At 45.3% G+C, this 26,594-nt stretch overlaps 1 protein-coding gene and 1 pseudogene across 3 annotated transcripts in view; both read right to left on the bottom strand.

Moving 5' to 3' along the window:
• The window catches only part of LOC134932149 (zinc finger protein 324B-like), a 146,133-nt gene that overhangs the window by 30,708 nt on the left and 88,831 nt on the right, over window positions 1-26,594 (bottom strand). Inside the window, exon 2 of one of the 3 annotated variants that reach the window (XM_063926284.1) lies at window positions 14,364-14,489. The exons of the other annotated variants lie outside the window; for them this stretch is intronic. Within the exon in view, the coding sequence (XP_063782354.1) occupies window positions 14,364-14,489 (126 nt within the window). The remainder of the gene's footprint in view (window positions 1-14,363; window positions 14,490-26,594) is intronic. 3 annotated transcript variants of the gene reach the window in all.
• LOC134937395 (5S ribosomal RNA) lies at window positions 3,101-3,219 on the bottom strand (annotated as a pseudogene).

The following is a 26,594-nucleotide window of genomic DNA, read 5'->3' as shown; positions in this document are numbered from 1 at the left end:
CCCTTAGCTTCAGGATATTTATGTGAAGTGATGTCTCCAGGCTTGACCATAAGCTCTGGAAATTCCTTCCCTGTGTGACTGCTCCCCAGCCTCGCAGGCTGGCATCCGTGGTCACCAGGACCCAGTCCTGAATGTCGAATCTGCGGCCCTCTAGAAGATGAGCACTCTGCAACCACCACAGGAGAGACACCCTTGTGCTTGGTGACAGGGTTATCCACTGATGCATCTGAAGATGCGACCCGGACCATTTGTCCAGCAGGTCCCACTGGAAAGTTCTTGCGTGGAATCTGCTGAATGGGATTGCTTCGTAGGAAGCCACCATTTTTCCCAGAACCCTTTCATTGATGTACTGAGACTTGGCTCGGTTATAGGAGGTTCCCGACTAGCTCGGATAACTCCCTGACTTTCTCCTCCGGGAGAAACATCTTTTTCTGGACTGTGTCCAGGATCATCCCTAGGAACAGAAGACGAGTCGTCGGAATCAGCTGCGATTTTGGAATATTGAGAATCCAATCGTGCTGCCGCAACACTACCTGAGATAGTGCTACACCGACCTCCAACTGTTCCCTGGATCTTACCCTTATCAGGGAATCGTCCAAGTAAGGGATAACTAAAATTCCCTTCCTTCGAAAGAGTATCATCATTTCGGCCATTACCTTGGTAAAGACCCGGGGTGCCGTGGACCATCCATACGGCAGCGTCTGAAACTGATAGTGACAGTTCTGTACCACAAACCTGAGGTACCCTTGGTGAGAAGGGTTAATTGGGACATGAAGGTAAGCATCCTTGATGTCCCGAGACATCATGTAGTCCCCTTCTTCCAGGTTCGCAATCACTGCTCTGAGTGACTCAATCTTGAATTTGAACCTCCGTATGTAAGTGTTCAAGATTTTAGATTTAGAATCGGTCTCACCGAGCCGTCCGGCTTCGGTACCACAACAGTGTGGAATTTTCTGTAGTGTAGTGACTGCAGGGGAGAGCCAGGGAGCTTCCCTCCAACGGAGCTGTGAGGGAAAATGGCGCCAGTGTGCTGAGGAGATAGGCTCCGCCCCCTTTTCGGCGGCCTTATCTCCCGTTTTTCTGTGTATTCTGGCAGGGGTTAAATGCATCCATATAGCCCAGGAGCTATATGTGATGCATTTTTTGCCATCCAAGGTGTTTTTATTGCGTCTCAGGGCGCCCCCCCCCAGCGCCCTGCACCCTCAGTGACCGGAGTGTGAAGTGTGCTGAGAGCAATGGCGCACAGCTGCAGTGCTGTGCGCTACCTTGTTGAAGACAGGACGTCTTCTGCCGCCGATTTTCCGGACCTCTTCTGTCTTCTGGCTCTGTAAGGGGGCCGGCGGCGCGGCTCTGGGACCTATCCATGGCTGGGTCTGTGATCGGTCCCTCTGGAGCTAATGTCCAGTAGCCTAAGAAGCCCAATCCACTCTGCACGCAGGTGAGTTCGCTTCTTCTCCCCTTAGTCCCTCGATGCAGTGAGCCTGTTGCCAGCAGGTCTCACTGAACATAAAAAACCTAAAACTAAAACTTTTCACTAAGCAGCTCAGGAGAGCCACCTAGTGTGCACCCTTCTCGTTCGGGCACAAAAATCTAACTGGAGGAGGGTCATAGGGGGAGGAGCCAGTGCACACCAGGTAGTCCTAAAGCTTTACTTTTGTGCCCAGACTCCTGCGGAGCCGCTATTCCCCATGGTCCTTACGGAGTCCCCAGCATCCACTAGGACGTCAGAGAAATATATATACACACACATTATATATATATATATATACACACACACACACACACACACAAGCACTGTAAGGCGGCACTCACGAGACTTGAGACAAGAGTAATCAGACGGACAGCGTCACCGTGTTTATTTATATATATACATACATATCTATCTCTATATCTCTATATCTCTATATCGCTATATAAAATAATATATAAAATAATATATACACCCTGTGAATGCAGGATACTGGAACCAGGCAGAGGCACTCAGATATTTTCAAAGTGCAGCAGGCACAGGGGGCCACACAACATGGGAGGAGGAGGGGGGGGGGGTAGATGGTTCCGCACATACATAAGACAAGGGGTAGTGGGGCCACACACAGGGGGTTGGGGGGGGGGGGGCAGGAGGGCACAAGGTATCACACACACGGGGGGGGTGCACAAACCAGGGTGAGGGGGGTAAAGTGTGCCACACACAAAGGCTGGGGGTAAATGGGGCCACATGCAGGGTGTGGGGGGGGGGGGGCAGGATATGGCAATGCATTAAAATACATGTACATTACTTTGTGTATATCTACTCACACTCTGGCAGCTGAGGGTCACACTCCGGTAGGTGGGTACGCTGGCCAGTGGCACTGGCTGGTGGGAGATGGGGGCTGCCCGCGGGTGTCTGGCCATGCACACAGAGGAGGGAGGGCTGGGTTTGCCACGGCGGGAGAGGCAAACCCAGCCCTCCTGTCTCTCGCAGAGGAGGGAAGATGCGGCGGCTGACAACTAAGGACGGATGGGACGAGGCGGGCGGGACAGACGAGGCGGGACGGGGCGGGCCGCGGAGGTCTCTGTCTCTCATGCAGGGAGACAGTGTGACTGTGATTAAGCACACTGCAGTAATCACACTGCAGTAATGTGTCCGGCGGCGTGGCGGGGTCCGGCGGGCAGCAAAGTGCGGGGTGGGAGGGCGCACACAAATGGGCAGGGTGGCATTCAGGTTTCTAAAAAAGGGGCAGGGCGCAGCGCCCTGTGAAAGACACCTAGAGTGAACACTACGTAACGATTCCAAGTGCAACCGAGGTTCCAAATGTATTTGTTTCAGAATTTTAAGATTGAGCATGGGCCGAAAGGACGCATTTGGCTTACAAATTAAACCGGGTTGGAGTAAAACCTTGTACTCGTTTGCAGGAGGAACTGGAATGACTATTCCTGACTGAAGCAATTTCTGAACTGCTTCTTGCAAAGCCTTGTCCTTCGTCTCTACCCGAGATGGGCTGTCTTGAAGGTAAACGCATAACCTATAGATACCGTGCCAGATCTGCGACCTGAAGAAGTCGTCTCCCCCAGCCTGGGGTCCCCCAGGCAGAGGCCCACACCATCAGACTAATGGTTGATTTTTCTACAGCACCTGGTATTCCCAGATGGTCTCCCATCCGAGTACTAACCAGACCCAACACTGCTTAGCTTCCAAACTCAGATGAGATTGGGTCTATCCAGTGTGGTGTAGCTGTAGATCCCAACCGGACTTCTGGTAGCCCAATGCTTTCCTATTCTTCCCAGACTTGTTGTACAGGTATTGGCTTTTTCCTTTCGCTCTTCCTAGAGACCAAAAGGGGCCGAAATGCGGAACTTTAGGTTTGAAACTGTATGTGGAAGGAACTTGACCTTCTTGGAGTCTGCTTCTGACTCCAAAATATCTGTCAATTCTTTACCAAAAAGAATATTTCCAGAAAGGACAACGATTCCAAAACCTTCCTAGATTCTGAATCAGCTTCCACATACCCAGCTAAACTGCTCTGTGAGCAGGTATAGTTGGGGCTGATGCCCTGGAGGAAAAAATGCCCATACCCAATGCTGCTTCTCCAGGAACATTGCAGTGTTTTTTTTTATATGAGCTATATGAGATTTTTGCTCTTTTTAAAAATCTCCTTCCAATGCATCAGCCCAGGCAACCACTGCCTTTGCCATTCAAGCCGAAGCCAAGGCTTGGCCTTATGACTGCCCTAGACATGTTGAAAGCAAAGATAACGTATATTTTTGCACTATTCGAATCACTTGAGTATCTACTTAGGAGCCACCTCCCTTTTTAAACAATCCCCAGCTGGAAGAGGATAATTAGAATTCCATTTCTTAGGAATTCTAAACTTCTTATTGGTTGTAACCCAAGCCTCTTCCATGATTTCCATCAGCTGATCTGACCCTGGAAACTCAGGTTTTGGGACGTTTAAACACAGGTGCCTTGGTTTTTAACACAGGCTCTGCTGAATCCTCTAAGGATAGAATGGCTTCATTACTTTATTAACTCAGCTATATTCCAGATTCGTATGATGAAGTAGAATAAATTGGGCTTTCATCTTCCCATGAATCTGAACAATGTGTAGCCTGTGAGGGTGAAGCTTTACTTACCACCGATGCTGAGAAGCTGCTGATGGGAGTGATACACCATAATTGGATCTGCATGTAAAGGCTAATAATGTAACCCTATCCCTGGTACAGGATTTTGGAGCAATTATCCATTCAGCTTATTGGATAAAGTCTGTGCAAAGATAGCCCAAGGTGGATACATTTATACCTGAATCTGCCTTGTATTTTTGCTGAAGCTAAAACATTATGCACATGAGAGGATATTACAGCTTTGCAAACATGGTATGAGTGTCCTCACCTTTGCCGCTCTTATACATGATAAATAATCAGCACTTCCAGTATACTACACAATTTTTTGACTGTAATCACTTTTAACCTTTTTAAAATTATATCCATCCGACCCTACCCATGCACCAGCATTGAGGATCTGCAAAACAAACTGAGACATATAGTAAAGTCAGCATCATACTAGCAGTCAGTCACATGTTATACATTAGTATAATAAGCAATATGACACATCATCAACTACAATAACATTTTAAGTATGTAGGAGAACACATTTACTGAATCATGTTTTAAACAGATCTAACGTATTCAGATGCGAAAGAAACAACAGCAATGGTATACAGACTCATATGCAATAGGCACTTATCTAACTATTCATACTTAAAGGGTAGATAGAGACTTAGTGCTGTATTACCCGTACTCATTAGAGTGGGATACAGGGAGACTCACCCCGCTTCCAAGATCGATCATACGTTAGTGAATGCTGAGTGGATCCAGACGCTACTAGTGTACACTGCCGCTCCATGACCTAGTGAACACAGATTCACCAGCCACACAGCTGCCTATGCTGTGACCGGGTCCCCTTGTGGTAGCGTCTGGGACAGAAGCGAGGAAACAGTTCATGGCGGGAGACTCGGTGGAAACTGGTCATGAACCGGGGGGAGGGGCGACCAGGAGAGCATCTGACTCCCCGCTGCTGACATCAACCTTAGGGATCGTGGCCTCATACTATTCCTGGAGCCTCACATCCCTAAGGCCTAGCGCTGGTGCACCTGGGGTGGCAGCCACATCAGCTACTGTTTGGTAGTCTCCTCCCAAAACAGTGCAGCTGTGTCTGTATTCTATCTACTAAGCGGAATCGATGCCATACCTTCTCCCCATGCTCCGGCCACAGCCTGGTAACGTCTGCTGGACCTGCTAGTATATCCGACACAGACGCCCACCGAAACAGCACAGTACTCGTAAATAAGCGTTGTCGTGACCCGGCAGAGAGTTGTTGGAGCGACTCTTTCTAAGGTAGCGTATAAGACGCTGTTTAGAAAGATCACTCAAAAATTAGTAAGACTATAATAATAAAATAAGAAAGCTTAGGGCTGCTAAAAAGCAGCAGCCCTCTGACCATGGTCCGGCTCCTGCCGCACCAAACAAAAAACTGATTTGCCTGAGCCAGGGGGTAGGGATATATGGACGGGCCCATTGCATACTGGGAGGCCGGGAAGCTTTGACCAATTTGTGCAAATCCGCTGTCGCTCCATCACATCCCATTGTTATCCTGTGGATTTCTCTGTGATGTGGTGCCACAATATTTGGCTGCACCCATCACCGTATATTGGAGCATATTTATAACAATCCGCATTAATGCAGATGTGATAAATAATTGTTGTGTAAATTCACAACATTAAAATTAAAAACGGACTTGCAAATTTATGATGAAGCTCTTGCCAAGAGATGGGCTCCGATAAGATTCAGTAGTGAATTTCCCATTAGGCACGTGCCTATGGGCAGCACTTGGATGCTTCTGTTGGTACTCTCAGCCCCAAAATAACCCGGGTTAATGCCTGGTTGTTACTGGGTCAAGGGGCAGTGTCAAAGCGCCAAAGTGAATAATACCCCTTTCACACTGCCAATGCCGGATCCCACCCGGGAATAGGAAACGGATCCTTCCTGGGTGGGATCTGACATTGGACGCTACCCTGACCCGGCAATATGCAGAGTGGGTTGCCATGGTGGCGGGGGGGGGGGGGGTGGAGACAGCAGTGGGGGTGGCGCTGGGAGATGAGATCATCTCCCCGCCACCACTCCCAGTTGTAGTGAACAGGTCCCGGGTCACATCGACCCAGGAGCCCGTTTATGCTGCCATTGACTCGGTATTCAACCCGGGAATAACACTGCTTTATTCCCGGGATGAATTGCCGGGTCATGTGACCCGGGTTTTCAGCTATGGTGCTTGCACACCGCACGCTGACCCGTGTCGACCTGGCAATATGCCGGGTCGATACCGGGTTATTTGTGCGCTGTGAAAGGGGTATAACTAAGGTGGAGTAACCCTGCATTTCAACATGGGTTAAAAGAAGGGTTTAACACGGGTCAGACCACGGTCGCTGTGCAGTGTGAAAGCCTCTGACCTGGGATATTGAACCCAGGTCTCAGAAAAAGGTGCTGATTAGCTGTTTATGTGTCTGCTCAGAGAAGTCCCCAGCCCCTCCTTTTATTTCCTTTGGAGCCTCATCAATGTGAGCCAGAAAGTCAATTTTTAATCAGATCACAGTATTTGACATGGGTGACCCGGGTTCAGTGTGAAAGGCACCAACACGGAAAATAGGATTTTGGTACTTACCAGGTAAATCCTTTTCTTTGAATCCATAGGGGGCACTGGAGTACTCTTGGGATATGGACGGCTTCCACCGGAAGAAGGCACTGAATAAATTAATTTTGAGACTACTCCTCCCCTCCATATCCTCGAGCACCTCAGTGTTTTTTACTGAGCCGAACAGGATCGATAGAGAGATTGACAAAAGGAGAATTACATATAACCTCACGGACAACAATAAAGTTGACACAAAACGTAACTGACAACTAAAACAGTTGACACCATAACTGATTAATATTTATTAAATTTAAACCAGTCGTGAAAGTGTGTTACCATAAGAACCACTGAACTTACTCTAAAACAGGTAAACTGCTCTGGGTGGGCGTCCAGTGCCCCCTATGGATTCAAAGAAAAGGATTTACCTGGTAAGTACCAAAATCCTATTTTCTTTTTCATCCACTAGGGGTCACAGGAGTACTCTTGGGATGTACCAAAGTTTTCCCCGTGGGCGGGAGAGCTGTTTGGCACCTGTAACACCAGGCGGCCAAAGCTAGATGCTGGTGCCGCAAACGTATCAAACTTGTAAAAGCGCACAAACGTGTGCACTGAAGACCAAGTAGCCGCACGGCAAAGCTGTGTCGTAGAAGCCCCACGACTCGCTGCCCATGACGTTCCCACAGAACGTGTGGAATGAGCTGTTACTGATGTAGGTGGCTGTAACCTAGCATGAAGGTAAGCCTGACGTATGGTCAGTCTAATCCATCTGGATAAGGTCTGCTTAGAGGCTGGCCAACCCCTCTTGGCCGCATCATAGAGAACAAACAACGTATCCGTCTTACGAACTGTAGACGTTCGGGATACATAAACGCGTAATGCGCGAACCACATCCAACGTTCCGGAATTTTCTGTTAATACCGGAACTACTATTGGTTGATTGATGTGAAAAGACGACACTACCTTTGGTAGGAAAGCGGGATTCGTCCGAAGTTCCGCTCTGTCATCATGAAAAACTAAATACGGTGACTTGCACGACAAGGCACCCAAATCTGAAACACGCCTTGCCGAAGCTAAGGCTAAAAGAAAAATCGTTTTCCAAGTGAGAAATTTAATATCCACTTGTTGTAAGGGTTCAAAGTAAAAGGACTGTAAGAAATCTAAAACCAGATTCAAGTCCCATGGCGCTGTAGGTGGAATGAATGGAGGCTGTACCCTCAGTACACCCTGCAGAAACGTATGTACCGACGGCAACAAAGCCAATTTCCTTTGAAAGTAAATTGACAATGCCGATACCTGCACCTTTAGTGTGGATAGACGTAGTCCTCCATCTAACCCCATCTGTAAAAATAACAAAAAACGGGATAATTTAAAAGATGATGTCGGAAACCTCCGAGCTTCACACCAACCTATATAAGTACGCCAGATTCTGTAATAATGAGCTGCCGTAACCGGCTTCCTAGCTCGTATCATGGTTGGAATAACAGACTCAGGAATGCCCTCTCTTCTCAAGATGGCTTTTTCAACAGCCATCCCGTCAAACGCAGCCGCGCTAAATCGGGGTAAAGGAACGGACCCTGTTGTAACAGGTCCGGACGTAGTGGGAGTGGCCAAGGATCGTCTGCGAGTAGTCCGAGGAGATCCGAGAACCAAGTTCTCCGAGGCCAATGAGGCGCTATTAGTATGACTGTGACGGACCCTCTCTTGATCCGTTTTAGCAACAGCGGGAGCAGCGGAAACGGTGGAAACAGATACACGAGGCTGTACGGCCACGCGGCTGTGAGAGCATCCACCGCCACTGCCTTTGGATCTCTCGTTCTGGACACATATCGTGACACCTGATGATTGTGGCGGGATGCCATCAGATCCACCTGAGGGTAACCCCACCTCTGGATCAACATCTGAAACACTTCTGGATTTAATGCCCACTCTCCTGGATGAAAATCCCGACGACTGAGAAAATCTGCCTCCCAGTTGTCCACTCCCGGAATGAACACTGCCGACAATATCACCTGGTGATATTCGGCCCATCTGAGGATCCGAGCTACTTCCCGCATTGCCATGCGGCTTCTCGTTCCTCCCTGTTTGTTTATGTATGCGACCGCCGTCGCATTGTCTGACTGCACCTGAACAGTCTGAAAACGAAACATGTGCACTGCTTGTCTTAGCGCATTGTAAATCGCCCGGAGTTCCAGGACATTTATAGATAGCAATCTCTCGTGATCTGCCCAGAGGCCCTGGAGCCGATAACTCTGAACTACAGCTCCCCAACCTCTGAGACTCGCGTCTGTTGAAAGAATTATCCAATTCCCGACGCCGAACCGTCTCCCTGCAGATAGATTGTGTATCTTTAGCCACCAGAGAAGAGACACCCTGACCTGTGGCGACAATCTCACCCTGTGGTGAATCTGCAGATGTGAGCCCGACCACTGTGCTAGCACCTCCAGTTGAAACTAACGTGAGTGAAATCTTCCGAACTGAAGTGCTTCGAAAGCCGCCACCATTGTGCCTAAAAGGCGAATGCACAAATGTACTGAGACTGTGCGTGGCTTGAGCACTAATTGTACCAGATGACGAATGACCTGTACTTTTTGTTGTGGTAGGTAAATTTTTTGATTTACTGTATCGAAAATCATCCCTAGGAATTGAAGTCGTTGAGACGGAATTAGCTGTGATTTCTTGAAACTGACTATCCAACCGTGCTGAACTAGTACATTGTACGTTAGCAACGCATGCTGGAGAAGCATCTGTTGAGACGGAGCCTTGATGAGTAGATCGTCCAAATACGGAACAATTATTACTCCTAGGGACCTGAGATGAGCTATCATCACGGACATCACCTTGGTGAATACCCGAGGCGCTGATGAGAGGCCAAACGGCAGAGCCTGAAACTGGTAGTGGTCTCGCCTTATTGCAAACCTTAAGAAACTCTGATGAGGTGGCCAAATCAGAATGTGTAAGTACGCATCTTTGAGATCCAGCGCAATCATGAATTCCTGTGGCTCTAAACCTGCAATTACTGACCTGAGAGATTCCATCTTGAATCTGTAGTAAGTGACGTATTGATTGAGACCCTTTAGGTTCAATATTGGCCTGACTGAGCCATCTGGTTTTGGTACCACAAACAGACTGGAATAATAACCCTGCCCCTGTTCCTGCACAGGGACCGGAATCACGACTGCAGCATTCAGCAGAGACTGAATGGCCACCTGCAGAACTGCTTTCTTGTCGTCCGACACAGGCAGTCCTGTCGTGAAAAATCTCCCTGACGGAAGACAATCGAACTCTATTTTGTAACCCTCTAACACTAAATTGCGGATCCACCCATCTGTGGACGTCTGAAGCCACGCCCCCTGAAAGCTCTGAAGGCGTGCTCCCACAATTGGAGATCCGAGATGGGCTGGGAGCCCGTCATGCCACTGGCTTGTTAGTGGTCTTAGCGTCTTGACGACGTGCATTGGATTGTCGGGCACCACGTCCCCGACCTCTTCTACCAAGCGTGACCGCTCCTGTGCCCCGCCCACGAAAGGGCTGAGTTCTAAAGGATTTGAACGCCGGACCAGAATATTTCCGTTTAGGTACAGTTGTAGGCGATGGAAGAAACACAGACTTTCCTCCTGTAGCCTCAGAAATCCATCTGTCCAATTCGGGACCGAAAAGCTTCTCGCCATCGTAAGGCAATGCCTCTATACCTTTTTTAACCTCCGCCTCCGCTTGCCAAGAACGTAGCCAAAGTGCTCGTCGTGCTGTGACTAGCGATGAAGAAAGGCGAGAAGTAAGCTGACAGACGTCAGTAGAAGCTGTACATAGATATTCAGCAGCTTCCCAGATTTGATCCGCGAGAAGTATAAGATGGTCATCCTGTAGAGCCGACCTGAGCTCTTTTATCCATACCATTAATGCTTTAGTAACCCAAATGCCAACCAACCCAGGTCTCAGCAACACTCCTGCTGCTGTATACATGGACTTTAGCATAGATTCTATTTTACGATCTGCAGGGTCTTTAAGCGTAGTAGCAGTTGGTACTGGTATGGTTAACTTCCTTGTAAGTTTAGATACGGACGAATCCACCAATGGTGGGTTCTCCCATGTAGCTGTCATGGACTCTGGAAACGGGTAACTCGATTTAAATCTACGAGGTATAGAAAACCGTTTATCCGGATTCTTCCGTGTTTCCAGTAACATTTTATTAAGAGATTCCGAAACAGGAAAACACATCGGAGATCTCTGTCGTTTAGTAAAGACTACCTCATCGTTCGTCAGGGGCTCCTCAGTTTCCGTAAACTCCAGCGACTGACGCACTGCTCTGATGAGATTATCAATGCCTGGGCTGTCAAAATCGTCACTATCTGACTGTTGGTCTATTTCGCCCTCCTCATACTCATGTTCAGTGAGGTCTAGCATCGCAGAAACTGGCAAATTATTAGGAAAAGGAACCTTATCCTTTCCACCAAAGGTGGACCTTTGACCAGATTGAGACTCCTCTGGTAACTCAAACGGTCTCATTTTAAACTCAGATCTTGCCGCCTCCCTCTCTTCACGAGAGGCGGCCAACTCTGATTGCAAACCAACTAATACATTTGCAAGCATAGCCCATGGAGGGTCCGGAGACGAACCTGGCTTTAATTCTGGAGTGGAAATCGTATTTGTAGCTGTATTAATAACACATACTGTACATGTGGTGGATCCATCAGGCAACACACTTTTACAGACATGACAGGAAAATTGTTTCTTAGATTTTGCTGGTGTCTTACTCATTATGAAGACAGACAATACAAACTACACACAGACAGTTTGCACGACTCAGTAATAACACTAAGGTTCTTTGTATATTATCAGGCAAGTGCAGTGCACGCCAGCAAAAAGAAAACTGATCCCCAAATTCCCCTAATACCCCTCTTAAGTAGAGATGTAATATAGGAATCCTGGAACAGACAGGAGAAACATTAAGTATGTTAATACCAAATTTTCCTTTAAAGCTTAATACTGCTAATGTGTCTCCCCCCCACCCCCACGACCCCGTGTACAGCAGCGGGTCGGAGGCACCGTGGGACACACCGCATAGAGCCGTGTGAGCGGCCTATACCTGCGTAGCCAAGGCAGCGGGGAACTCATCGGCTGCAGCGGGGAACTCATCGGCTGCAGCGGCGCTGGGAGCGGCGGTCAGCGGGAGCAGAGAGCGTACTGCATAGAGCCGTGGAGCGGCCTATGCACACGCGCTCCAGGTCCAGAACACACACAGCATAGAGCCGTGGAGCGGCCTATTCCTGTGTAGACAGGCAGCGGGGAACCATCGGCTGCTGCGGCGCTGGGAGCGGCGGTGAGCGGGAGCAGAGAGCGTACTGCATAGAGCCGTGGTGCGGCCTATGCATACGCGCTCCGGGCCGTAGGATAACACACAGCATGGAGCCGTAGAGCGGCCTATACCTGTGTAGCCAGGCAGCGGGGAACTCATCGGCTGCTGCGGCGCTGGGAGCGGCGGTCAGCGGGAGCAGAGCGTACTGGATAGAGCTGTGGGGCGGCCTATGCACACGCGCTCCGGACCGCAGGATAACACACAGCATGGAGCCGTAGAGCGGCCTATACCTGTGTAGCCAGGCAGCGGGGGAACCATCAGCTGCTGATGTGCTGGGAGCGGCGGTCCGCGGGAGCAGAGAGCGCACTGCATAGAGCCGTGAAGCGGCCTATGCACACGTGCTCCGGGCAGCGGCAATGTATCTAGGATGCGGCGCTGGTCCTCCATCTACCCCTAGCGTGATAATGCGCTCAGTCCCCAATACAATCACTCAACAGTGGGGCGGCAGCGTAAGCTGACCGCCCCTCTCAACATACCTGGACAGTAACAAGGTCTATGACGGGGCTTTTCATTCAAGCTCCGTCCAGCTTCTTGCAGGCAGCCAGCACGTGGTGTGAGGGAGCTCTTTACAGAGAGGTCCGACACTCACAGCTGCTCTCAGCAGCTTCCACTATCCCTGACCCACGCCTCTCAGAAGGGGGGAAAGGATGTGGCAATCATTTAAGAAAAAAGAAAAAAATAAACTTAGAAAAAAAAATTCCAAGACTTGTGGACGAACTCCACTATGCCTTCTAACTGTGTCGAGCACAGAAAAAACACTGAGGTGCTCGAGGATATGGAGGGGAGGAGTAGTCTCAAAATTAATTTATTCAGTGCCTTCTTCCGGTGGAAGCCGTCCATATCCCAAGAGTACTCCAGTGACCCCTAGTGGATGAAAAAGAAATAACCCGGGTGGAAACTGCAATGTGAAAGGGTCTGAAGCTGCTTGGACCCGGGTCGGACCCAGGTTCAAAAGCCGGGTCTGACTTGGGTTTGCAATGTGAAAGCGGTATTACTGCAAAATATTTCCACTGTACTGTGCCATATGCCATCTTGAATGGAGTGTCACGAGTAGGACATGCAAATGCTGCCCCTGTAAGCTGTCCTACTTAGTAGATATGCATACATAATAAAAAATAAAAAATGTCATAGTGGCTTTTTTAAAATGATTCTATTAAACTGACTAGCATCAGATGAGGGCTTATAACAAATCAATAAAAATAATAAAATTAGGTGCTGGGGAGGACAGGTGGCCATTACTGTTGTGCCTAGGGGCGCTATCACCCCTAAATCTGCCCCTGATAAGACTCCTGCTCAGCGCAGAGCTTGAAGCTGAGAGATATCTTACACAATCGCTCTCTGGTTCAGGTCCTCATTGCACATTGCATAGTCATAGGTTACTATAGACTAATGCCATCTGCAAATGGCGTTAGTTATTGGCAGTGGTTTCGAGAGAGGGGGGGGGAGGGGGTACAGATTACCAGGGCCCTGGCCAGAGCACACCAATAGCCATTTTTATTGGTGGGATAATTTTTTTCTGTATTATAAATCAGTAGGCGGGCGCGCGGGCGTGCAGGCGTGTGAGCGATGGGTCAGACTGCCAGGAGGGGGGATGTATGTGTGTGTCACCTGGTTGTTTATCCCTTGTTGTGGATGTCCCTCACAGCCACTTTCAGCCGTCGCACCTCTGCTACGATCTCACGAGGTCATATCATCATCTCGCGAGTCAATCTCTGCAGCCGACTCTGGATGGCCTCTTCAGAATCAGCAAGCTCTGGGAGGCGGGCAGGGACTGGGAGGGGCAGGCATTCAGCTGGCTGGGCGTGGCCCATGGGTTTAAGAAGTGGCTCAGTTCAGCTCAATTGTAAAAAAACAGCAGCAGGGCTGTCACCTCGTCGGTGAGTGACAGACAGCACTGTGGCTTATAAATTCTATATAAATAATCTATAATACATGCATCCATACATTACCACTAGTGTTAGTATTATAGTATTGATATATATATTTCTATGTACTGTAGATCTATATAGATTTTATATATATATATATATATATATATATATATATATATATATATACACACACACACATATATATATATATATATATATATATATATATATATATATGTCCATACAGCGTAACGCCGGCACTCTGGATGCCCCCTAGGGCTTGCTTACTCCGGTGCCCTCCATTTGGGTTTGGCAACCCCCATATGTAGATCAAAAAAGGAGGCGGTACTCAGAGATTTGTTGAAATGCAAACAGGTGTGTATTCAAATCATCACATCACATCAACGTTTCGGGGAACAAATCCCCTACATCAGGATGAACAAACAGTGCAGAAAGTGAAATATATAGACAGACTCACCCAAGGAGACTTCCCACTGCACATCACCGCAGTCCCAGCATACCTGGCTCCGCCTCCCTCACTTCCGGGTATGTCACTTCCTGCGGAAGTGACACAACGGGTCCCTGGCTGGTAACCACGGCGATGCTGTAAACAAAACAGAGGATCATCAATGGGATCAATAATCAGCACTCCGTGACAGAAATTTCCAAGACATTATGTCTTATTCTATATTATAATTACTCAAAAAAGCTTATTTAGAGTAAGACCCACTCTGGGGATAGAAAGTGCATCTAGTGCTTTTGGAAGCCACCTGGCTTAACATTAAAGGTGCATAAAGTAAACATCAGGTAAAATTTATAAAGTGGCTCTGTGTAAAGTGTATTAAAAGCGCTGATTCATATCCACATGAAAATTCCTCCTTAGTGCATTACCAAATTACATAAAAAGCACTTAGTGACATAAAGTTAAAAAAGAGAGAACATATAAACATTACACATATGTACTGACAAGGCATAAAAACAATAAAGCTGCACCTCTTTTTGTAAACAACAGCAGTACATTTAGTAACAGCACCACTTAGTGTGAAAACTTGTTCAATATAACTTAGCAGTCTTTACTTTCAGATTGATAAACATACATTTTCGCCGTTTAAAGGAAGTTGCTAAGGCCCAGTGTCTCATTCAGCCCTTTTGGTCGTAGAGTATCCAATCTATGGATCCACCTAGATTCTAATTGGAGTAATTTTTTGGCTCTGTTAACCCCCAGTATGGATTCAGGCACGTGATCTATAATGCAATATTTTAAAGTGGCCATATTATGTTTCCATAACGCAAAATGCCGTGCCACTGGTTGTTCACTGTTACCCGTTTCTATGGCAGCACGAATGGCCTGCCGGTGCTGTGCCATACGGACTTTAAACTGGCACTCCGTCTTGCCCACATAATATAGCCCACATGGGCAGATGATCACATAGACCACAAACTTGGAGTGACAGGATAAAGGCCAATTAATTGTGTATTTTTTAGCCGAGTGAGGGTGCAGAATAACATCACTAGCTGACATATATGTGCATGTAGTGCACCCTATACACTTGAAACAGCCATTGCCATGACTTAAAAAGTGTTTGGGGGCTTGATTTTTAAATTTACTCAGGTCTGTTTTTACGACCTGGTCTTTAATGTTTCTTCCCCGTCTGTAGCTGGGCATAATGGCTGTATCCTTCAGCATTTTTAACTCAGGGTCAGAGGTAATTACGGGCCACAGGGATTTTGCCTTTTTGCTGGTGTACCTACTTTTAGTGTCGTAAGTATTCACCCATGGTATTTTCTCCCGTGTCTTTCTACTAGACTCTTTGAGTATCAAATCTGTTCTCTCTTGTGTCATGGCCCTAATTCTGGCTGTTTTTAGTAGGGCCGCTGGATACCCTCTGGCCAGGAATTTATTCTCCATAATATCCAATTGTTTTTTCAGATTGGATGCCTCACTTGTGATTCTACATACTCTCAGAAACTGGGAGTATGGTAGACCTTTAATCGAGGGAGTGGGGTGGAAACTGTCATGCCGCAGGATCATATTCCAATCCGTGGGCTTGACATACAGATCCGTCATGATTTTGCCATCTTTTAATGAAATCGTCATATCTAGCAAATTCACATGTGTATAACTACGATTCATCGTTAATTTAATTGGGCTATTAGATGCATTTTGTGCGGCAATGACATTTTGCAACGCTTTTTCACTCCCCTGCCAAAATATTAAAAGATCATCTATATAACGATGGTATAAAAGATATCACTAGATATACTCTGATTTTCATAAAACAATCCACGCTCCACCTCCCACATATACGAATTAGCAAAGGCCGACACCACCGCCGATCCCATAGCGCAACCAGTCATTTGGCGCCAGAACTTATCATTGAACAAGAAATAGTAATGTACCAAAGTAAATTCCAGCAGTTGTATAAAAAAATCTATATCAGGACCTGTATACCATGCATTACCCGTGATGAGATGTCTAACAGCTTGTAACCCTTCACCATGCGGGATGCAGGTATACAGACTGGTTACGTCAATAGTGGCCATTAATACTTCATTGGGTACCAACTTTATGTTAAGAAATTTTCTCAAGAGAGTATTGGAATCTTTTAGATGAGAAAACGTATGTTGTACACAGGGTTGCAAATAAGCATCCAGAAAAATCGCTAAAGGCTCACACAGAGACCCACGGGCAGAAATAATGGGTCTCCCCGGTGGTCTCTGTGCGTCCTTGTGTACTTTTGGCAGGGTATAAAATACCGGGACAATAGGGAACTCATTAAAAAGTTTCAGGAAAATGTCTGATGTAATATGCCCCTGCTCAAGTGCACACTGTAATAGCGCTTTAAGCTCTTTCTTATAGCTCTCTGTGGGATCACCATCCAGTTGGTAGTATGTGGTGGTATCATTCAAAAGGCGATTACATTCACTTATATAGTCCGTGGTATTCTGCACAACTATGGCACCCCCCTTATCAGCCCCACGTATAATGATATCTTGACGTGAACTCAATGCTTTAAGGGCCGTATGTTCATTTGGTGTGAGATTATTATATACCACCGGTGTTTTCTCCTTAGTTTAATCTTCCAACAATCTATTAAACGTTTTTAGGGAGGCATTGTTGGACAGTGGATCAAATTTGGAACTTGGTCCCAATTTTTTGACCCTGTCTGGGAGGGTGTTCATTGCTTGTTTACTGGTGGCTTTCCCAAAGTGTTCCTTCAATTTAAGTGTCCGATTAAGTCTAAACATATCTACCTTCCATTGGAATGGGTTAGGTTTGTTCGTGGGAACAAATGTTAAGCCTTTTGACAACACGCTTACCTCTGCAGGGGATAACGGATTTGAAGACAGGTTAAAAATTACGTCCTCCTTGCTCTGGGTGGTCTCCTCCTTCTTTTTCCTCCTTGTTTGCCCCCCCCCGTCTGGTAGGCCTGCCTCTCGGGCAGCTAGCACATCTCGAGTCTTTACCCCTAAAGGGGTCATCCTGGCAGTACCGCCCGCATTGGTACTAGTGAAATCATCCGAATCGCTTGCTGATGTTGTGGCGGTATGGATCCCTGGAGTTCGCCGCCGGAATCTGGGCACCCTGTTGCTGGAAGGTGGATTGCCAACAGTCCCAAGCCACGAATAGACTCGGTGTTGCGCATAATCCTATTGCACTTTGTGAAGCTTCTCGCGTTTGAATTTAAGCAGCTCCCATCGATATTGTTCCACTTGCTTACCAAGTTTGGTAACACTCGCAGGGTCCTGTGTTAGCAGGCCTGCATGTTCAGCTTCATATTTGGTTATATTCTCCCTTGTTAATTTGTATTCCCGTGTTGACTCCTCTATTTTGAGGAGGAGCAGGTCCATGGAGCACTTATTCAGCACTGCAATCCACCTTTTGCAAAAGCTGATGTTGTGCCTTCCTATGGTAGGTGCATTGTGCACACGAAAGCCTCTCTGTATTTGTTTGGCACGGAAATAGTCAGATAACGTCCGACTATGGTAAAGATAGTCCACTTCACGTTTCTTTAGTTTAAGCAATTCTCTGAATGCATCATCATTGGTGGTGATGGGTATATCATCAAAAGCTGACTCTTTGTTCAAGATGCTTTCAGCCTCCAGATCAGAGAAACTTAGCGTGTCGTAATTATCGCATTGTAATAGAAAAGTGGTGACTTCATCCTCCACTCCCTGTTTGGCTGCCATGCTAGAAAGATTGATTGTAGCCCGTCCACATCTGTGTACCACGTCCACAGTGCATGAATAAAGTGCTAGTGCAAAAAAAAGTGCTGGTGCAGTAAGTGAGAGAAATTCCTGTAGGTGCAAAACTGGTAACTGATTCCAGGTGCCTTGCGTGACAGTCCCCACTTGCATAAGTCTGACACTGTCCAATATGTCCATACAGCGTAACGCCGGCACTCTGGATGCCCCCTAGTGCTTGCTTACTCTGGTGCCCTCCATCTGGGTTTGGCAACCCCCATATGTAGATCAAAAAATGAGGCGGCACTCAGAGATTTGTTGAAAAGCAAACAGGTGTGTATTCAAATCATCACATCAAATCAACGTTTCGGGGAACAAATCCGATTGAGCCTCCCTGCGGTCACCGGTGTATATAAAAGACGAATCAACACTCTAACAGCGGCTGGTCGGTGGTATGCCGTATTAACAGCAATGATGGAAGAGTTGGTCTCCTACACGGGCTCAGGCTGAGCCAAACTCCAAGTGGTGTTGACAATGATAAACACCTGTATCCTAACGCGTTTCAACGCCAGCAGGGCGTCTTTCTCCAAAGGCAGGTATCATACACCGGTGACCGCAGGGAGGCTCAATCGGAGCTGCCCGTGGGAGCATAGGTCAGCCGCCTTTTGTTGAGAGCTCATCTCACTGTGCCACGTAAGGTAACATCCAGCCGTTCGGATACTGCAGCCGCTTGCTAGCCTTGCACAGCTGTATTCCATCCAGCCCGGCGGCAACACCAGGCACCGCTCTCCATCTCCCATGCAGGGGTCAGCGGCTGACCGCAGCAACATCGCTCCGGGCTCTCCCTCCCGTCACCAAGACAGCGGCCTGAGGTTTCCGATACAGTACATCTGCTCATATCATCATTCATTTGAGCGTCATTCTATTGTTACAAGGGTCCCAAGCATTCCAGAACCATTGGAATTAATACTCAGTTATATACACTCAGGACTGTTCGGGACTTTTATGGACCAAGTGAGTGCATGTATGTAAATACAGACTTTTAATCAATTTTTCACAGTTACTAATCACTGCTGCTGTTATATAAAACGACACCTCTGGGGTTATATGTTTTGGAATAACAGGAATACTCATTCTAGTCAAAAGAATAGCATCCATCATTTAGGCACAGAGATAAGGTATTCTTATGTGGTATTGTTATAATTATACTCCCGGGAGATTTGTTGTAACCATTATCACATTATATGTACTAAAATAAATGTTTCTTACTTTTGATTGTTGAGCGCAACTTGGTACATTTTTTTACATATTACATCAGACATTTTCCTGAAACTTTTTAATGAGTTCCCTATTGTCCCGGTATTTTATACCCTGCCAAAAGTACACAAGGACGCACAGAGACCACCGGGGAGACCCATTATTTCTGCCTGTGGGTCTCTGTGTGAGCCTTTAGCGATTTTTCTGGATGCTTATTTGCAACCCTGTGCACAACATACGTTTTCTCATCTAAAAGATTCCAATACTCTCTTGAGAAAATTTCTTAACATTGAGTTGGTACCCAATGAAGTATTAATGGCCACTATTGACGTAACCAGTCTGTATACCTGCATCCCGCATGGTGAAGGGTTACAAGCTGTTAGACATCTCATCACGGGTAATGCATGGTATACAGGTCCTGATATAACAACAGTGTTTCCACAAAGTGGAAGGTGCACTCTCGCTTGAATAAGTTTGGTCCATTCGTAAAAAAAGACTTTTATTGAGGTTGTCAAAAAGCCTTGTTGTCGACGTTTCGGTCCGTTTACCGAACCTTTCTCAAGACCAATAACACATCATAGTTAAGTTGACATCATTCATCAGGTAATTTAGTAGTGTGTCTAAAACAGAAACAAGAACATATATACATATTAGGGGACTGTGCCTCCCAGGCCATATGACATCCAGCTAACTCTTACAATAAATACAACAATAGCAGCTCAGCCCATCACCAAGGAAAGACATATGTGACGGGGACCACTACTGTGGGCGAACGCACCACCTCCACCTATAGTGTCACCACCTATACACCATACAATATGGAAAGCTCACCTAAGATCAATTCATCTTCATGTATATTAGACAAAGAAAAGTAGCAGGTCTGGACACCAAAATGAGAGTCATACATACAGACGATAATTGACACGTCTCTATAAGATCAAATCAAACAAGGGGTCATAAAAACCGTCCACATGAACCACCCACCAAAGTTCATAAAAGGGTCACTCTGAACATACCTGATCACACAGACGCTGCTACTAAGATGCAGCTACAGGGCCATAAAGAAACATAGGGCGCTGTATGGACAATAACAAAGAAAAAATAAACATCTAAATGCAACCCAAATAGGTCACTATGTTAAATTCAAAAAGTTCAAACGTCACTTGCAATTATCAGAAGTGGAGCGATTCATCCCTGTGCTGCATACCAACTAACAGCACAGGGACTGCTATTTAAGCATCCCGGACCGGAAGTAACCGGAAGTCCCGGGTGCACCATACATGACCATCCTACTATAGCTGAGACACTACAAGGGATCAATCAACCTGCACCACACACACTCCGCAGAGCGGTGCACCCACAATTCGCCAAGCTAGACTGTCAGGCGCCGCGCTTGCCGCAGCGGAAAAAACGCGCCACCGGCACTGCACTTCCCGGATACGAGTGGCTTGCGTTCCACCCGCCGGATATGCGTTCCACCTGGCCGGAAGTGACGCGAAAATACACCAACACTACACAGAAGTCCATATTTGACCATAGGGCAATCGGTCTGGGTGCAGCCAAGTTAGATTTCCCCTCCACACAAGCTCATCAGAGAAGGTGCATAAAGAGGCCAATTAGATATTACTGAAAATAGACAAATTCACAAGGTGGAGTGTGCGTTCCACACATACCGAAAAAGGGGCGTGGCTTGCGTTCCATGTCTAGAGTCAAAACAGGAAAACATTCAATTATATTAGATATTACAACCATTGATGGTAAAAAGTTAATTAACTAAAATCGGATGCCTAGGCCTGGGAGGGAGTCTATAAGGCAAAAGACACAATATCGGGACAATTTCTGATATACCTATCAGGACAGTTAGTACTTATACCGCTGGGCCACCGATGTATACACCTAATTCATATATCCACAACAACATAAAAGTAACAACAGTTAACATTGTTTTTCAAATGACATAATATATTATTGCAGTACATAACTTGAACTGCCAAATATATACAATGTATTATAGGTGCTGACCCAGGGTAAAATGTCACTATAAAAGCAACATATATTATCCCAAATGTGTATTACAGAAAAACATTGAATGGATTGGACTCATTGAGCCCTCTGGGGGCGACCATATCCAACCGATGCATCCAATAACTTTCCCGTCTCTAGGTGGAGGTGGTGCGTTCACCCACAATAGTGGTCCCCGTCACATATGTCTTTCCTTGGTGATGGGCTGAGCTGCTATTGTTGTATTTATTCTAATAGTTAGCTGGATGTCATATGGCCTGGGCGGCACAGTCCCCTAATATGTATATATGTTCTTGTTTCTGTTTTAGACACACTACTAAATTACCTGATGAATGATGTCAACTTAACCATGATGTGTTATTGGTCTTGAGAAAGGTTCGGTAAACCGACCGAAATGTTGACAACAAGGCTTTTTTACGAATGGACCAAACTTATTCAAGCGAGAGTGCACCGTCCACTTTGTGGAAACACTGTTGTTCGAGTGGACCGACTGGGTCTATTGGGAGCACCCGCAACATTGGATGTTATGAGATGAGAGTGCAGGATCTTCGTGGATATCAGGTCCTGATATAGATTTTTTTATACAACTGATGGAATTTACTTTGGTACATAACTATTTCTTGTTCAATGATAAGTTCTGGCGCCAAATGACTGGTTGCGCCATGGAATCGGCGGTGGCGACGGCCTTTGCTAATTCGTATATGTGGGAGGTGGAGCGTGGATTGTTTTATGAAAATCAGAGAATATCTAGTGATATCTTTTTATACCATCGTTATATAGATGATCTTTTAATATTTTGGCAGGGGAGTGAAAAAGCGTTGCATGATGTTATTGCCGCATAAAATGCATCTAATAGCCCAATTAAATTAACGATGAATTGTAGTTATACACATGTGAATTTCCCAGGTATGACGATTTCATTAAAAGATGGCAAATCATGACGGATCTGTATGTCAAGCCCACGGATCGGAATATGATCCTGCGGCATGACAGTTACCACCCTACTCCCTCGATTAAAGGTCTACCATACTCCCAGTTTCTGAGAGTATGTAGAATCACAAGTGAGGCATCCAATCTGAAAAAACAATTGGATATTATGGAGAATAAATTCCTGGCCAGAGGGTATCCAGCGGCCCTACTAAAAACAGCTAGAATTAGGGCCATGACACAAGAGAGAACAGATTTGATACTCAAAGAGTCTAGTAGAAAGACACGGGAGAAAATACCATGGGTGAATACTTACGACACTAAAAGTAGGTACACCAGCAAAAAGGCAAAATCCCTGTGGCCCGTAATTACCTCTGACCCTGAGTTAAAAATGCTGAAGGATACAGCCATTATGCCCAGCTACAGACGGGGAAGAAACATTAAAGACCAGGTCGTAAAAACAGACCTGAGTAAATTTAAAAATCAAGCCCCCAAACACTTTTTAAGTCGTGGCAATGGCTGTTTCAAGTGTATAGGGTGCACTACATGCACATATATGTCAGCTAGTGATGTTATTCTGCACCCTCACTCGGCTAAAAAATACACAATTAATTGGCCTTTATCCTGTCACTCCAAGTTTGTGGTCTATGTGATCATCTGCCCATGTGGGCTATATTATGTGGGCAAGACGGAGTGCCAGTTTAAAGTCCGTATGGCACAGCACCGGCAGGCCATTCGTGCTGCCATAGAAACGGGTAACAGTGAACAACCAGTGGCACAGCATTTTGTGTTATGGAAACATAATATGGCCACTTTAAAATATCGCATTATAGATCACGTGCCTGAATCCATACGGGGGGTAACAGAGCCAAAAAATTAACATAGAAATATAGAAACATAGAATTTGTCGGCAGATAAGAACCACTTGGCCCATCTAGTCTTTCTGGGTATGTTTTGTGATATAGGCCATGCACCATTTTAGTTGCCCTCCTTTGTACAGTTTCTAATGTATTAATATCCTTTTGAAGATATGGCCTCCAGAATTGAACACAGTATTCTAGATGAGGCCGTACCAATGACCTATACAGTGGCATTATTACTTCTTTCTTTCTGCTGCTGATTCCTCTCCCAATGCAGCCAAGCATCTGACTAGCCTTCCTCATTGCCTTGTTACATTGCTTATCTGCCTTTAAGTCATCTGAAATAGTGACTCCTAGATCCCATCCCTCCTCAGTAGTTTCCAGTATAGTGCCATTAATACTATATTTAGCTTTAGGATTTTTTAGACCCAAGTGCATGATTTTGCATTTTTTGGCATTAAACTGTAATTGCCAGACTCTTGACCATTCCTCTAGTCTACCTAGATCCTCAATCATTTGTTTTACCCCACCTGGTGTGTCTACCCTGTTGCATACCTTTGTGTCATCTGCAAAAAGGCATGCTTTCCCTTTAATGCCATTTGCAATGTCACCAATAAAGATATTAAAAGCACTGGTCCAAGTACAGATCCCTGGGGTACTCCACTGGTAACATTTCCCTCCTGTGAATGCACTCCATTTACCACAACTCTCTGTTTTCTATCCTTCAAACAAGATCTTATCCATTCAATAATCCTAATATCCAATCCCAAACTTTCAAGTTTATTTAGCAGTCTGCGATGTGGAACAGTGTCAAAAGCCTTACTAAAGTCTAGATAAGATATATCCATGGCTCCACCTTTATCCATCACTTTAGTCACACAATCAAAAAAGTCAATAAGATTTGTTTGACATGATCTCCCCCCAGTGAATCCATGCTGTTTGGGATCCTGTAAATTGCCGGATTTGAGATTTTCTACAACTCTTTCTTTTAAGAGTGTTTCCATCAATTTCCCTACTACTGATGTAAGACTCACCGGTCTGTAGTTGTTTGCCTCTTCCTTGCTTCCACTTTTGTGCAGTGGGACTACGTTTGCTCTTTTCCAGTCCTCTGGAATTACTCCTGTAGCTAATGACTGGTTGAATAATTCTGTCAATGGTGCTACCAGCACCTCTTTAAGTTCTTTTAGTATCCTTGGATGTATCCCATCTGGCCCCATAGATTTGTCCACTTTCAGCTTTGAGAGTTCTGTTAGGACCTTCTCCTCTGTAAATGTACTTGTTTCATTTTCCTGAATATCCCTGCAACTTAACTGTGGCCCCTTCCCCTCTCTTTCAGTAGTAAATACTGAGCAAAAATAATCATTAAGATGATCTGCTATTAAATTGTCTCCTTCAACAAAACTTCCAGTGTCCGTCTTTAGTTTTATAATTCCGCCTTTTGTTTTTCTCCTTTCGCTTATATACCTAAAAAAAGTTTTGCCTCCTTTACCCACTGACTGGGCCATTTTCTCCTCAGCTTGTGCCTTTGCACATCTGATTACCTTCTTAGTCTCCTTCTGTCTAACAAGATATATCTCTTTGTCTTCATTATTTTGTGCCTGCTTATATTTCCTAAAAGCCATCTTTTTAGAATCTAGGTGGATCCATAGATTGGATACTCTACGACCAAAAGTATATGGTTTAATGTTCAATAGAAACATTAAAGGAGCGCTGGTATCAGATAAAAAAGCATTTAATAGTAAATATGGTGGAAAGAACCACTTTGACAGATTATTAGAAGTTTAAAAAACAAACAAAAATAGTGCAAATACATATACATATATAAGTATACTTCACATTCACAGTGGATGAATTAGCTAAAAACGGCTTATGTGCCCATTATATAATTGCAGTCCACAATCATAGATTAAGCTGGTTGCTTTCCGTACTGTTGGGGGGTTTGGAATGCAATTATATAATGGGCACATAAGCCGTTTTTAGCTAATTCATCCACTGTGAATGTGAAGTATACTTATATATGTATATGTATTTGCACTATTTTTGTTTGTTTTTTAAACTTCTAATAATCGCTCAAAGTGGTTCTTTCCACCATATTTACTATTAAATGCTTTTTTATCTGATACCAGCGCTCCTTTAATGTTTCTATTGAACATTAAACCATATATCTTTGAATAAGGCATCCAGTTGCCCGTTAGGAGCTGCTATTACAAGAGATATATATTTTCTATCAGGTGTTTTTTAAATATACTGTATTAGCGCCCGATCTAACGGGGTACATACTCCCCGTAACTTTCTTCTACGACCAAAAGGGCTGAATGAGACACTGGGCCTTAGCCACTTCCTTTAAATGGCGAAAATGTATGTTTATCAATCTGAAAGTAATGACTGCTAAGTTATATTGAACAAGTTTTCACACTAAGTGGTGCTGTTACTAAATGTACTGCTGTTGTTTACAAAAAGAGGTGCAGTTTTATTGTTTTTATGCCTTGTCAGTACATCTGTGTAATGTTTATATGTTCTCTCTTTTTTAACTTTATGTCACTAAGTGCTTTTTATGTAATTTGGTAATGCACTAAGGAGGAATTTTCATGTGGATATGAATCAGCGCTTTTAATACACTTTACACAGAGCCACTTTATAAATTTTACCTGATGTTTACTTTATGCACCTTTAATGTTAAGCCAGGTGGCTTCCAAAAGCACTAGATGCACTTTCTATCCCCAGAGTGGGTCTTACTCTAAATAAGCTTTTTTGATGAATTATAATATAGAATAAGACATAGGGGTATATGCAATTGTGGTCGAATTCCCGAAAATGTCGAAAAACTGGACTTTTTCGGCCCAAAAAAAAATTCGACAATGCAATACAGTACTTTTCGTCAAAAAACGGGCTTTTAAAATTTGACTTTTTGAAATTCGACATTTGACAAATTCGACATTCCTGCAATGGAACAAATGCGGCTTTCGACAAAAGTATATTCAATTGAAGAATGTAAATTCGACAATAGTGCTTTTCGTCAGTAAATTCGTCATTTTCAATCCGCCTCACTTTGCTGGCGGAATGTAATAAAATTTTTTAAAAACATGTTTTTTTTGTGTTTTTTTTATTGCTAATAGCATATCTAATTATGGCCCTCATTCCGAGTTGTTCGCTCGCAAGCTGCTTTTAGCAGCTTTGCACACGCTAAGCCGCCGCCTACTCGGAGTGAAACTTAGCTTATCAAAATTGCGAACGAAAGATTAGCAAAATTGCGAATAGACACTTCTTAGCAGTTTCTGAGCAGCTCCACACTTACTCGGCAACTGCGATCAGTTCAGTCAGTTTCGTTCCTGGTTTGAGGTCACAAACACTCCCAGCGTTCGGCCAGACACTCCTCCGTTTCTCCAGCCACTCCCGCGTTTTTCCCAGAAACGGTAGCGTTTTTCGCACACACCCATAAAACGGCCAGTTTCCGCCCA

The sequence above is a fragment of the Pseudophryne corroboree genome, chromosome 6, assembly GCF_028390025.1.
Source record: "Pseudophryne corroboree isolate aPseCor3 chromosome 6, aPseCor3.hap2, whole genome shotgun sequence".
Lineage (NCBI taxonomy): Eukaryota > Metazoa > Chordata > Amphibia > Anura > Myobatrachidae > Pseudophryne > Pseudophryne corroboree.
Note: the sequence above shows the minus strand (reverse complement) of the source record. Positions and strands in the feature narration are given on the sequence as shown.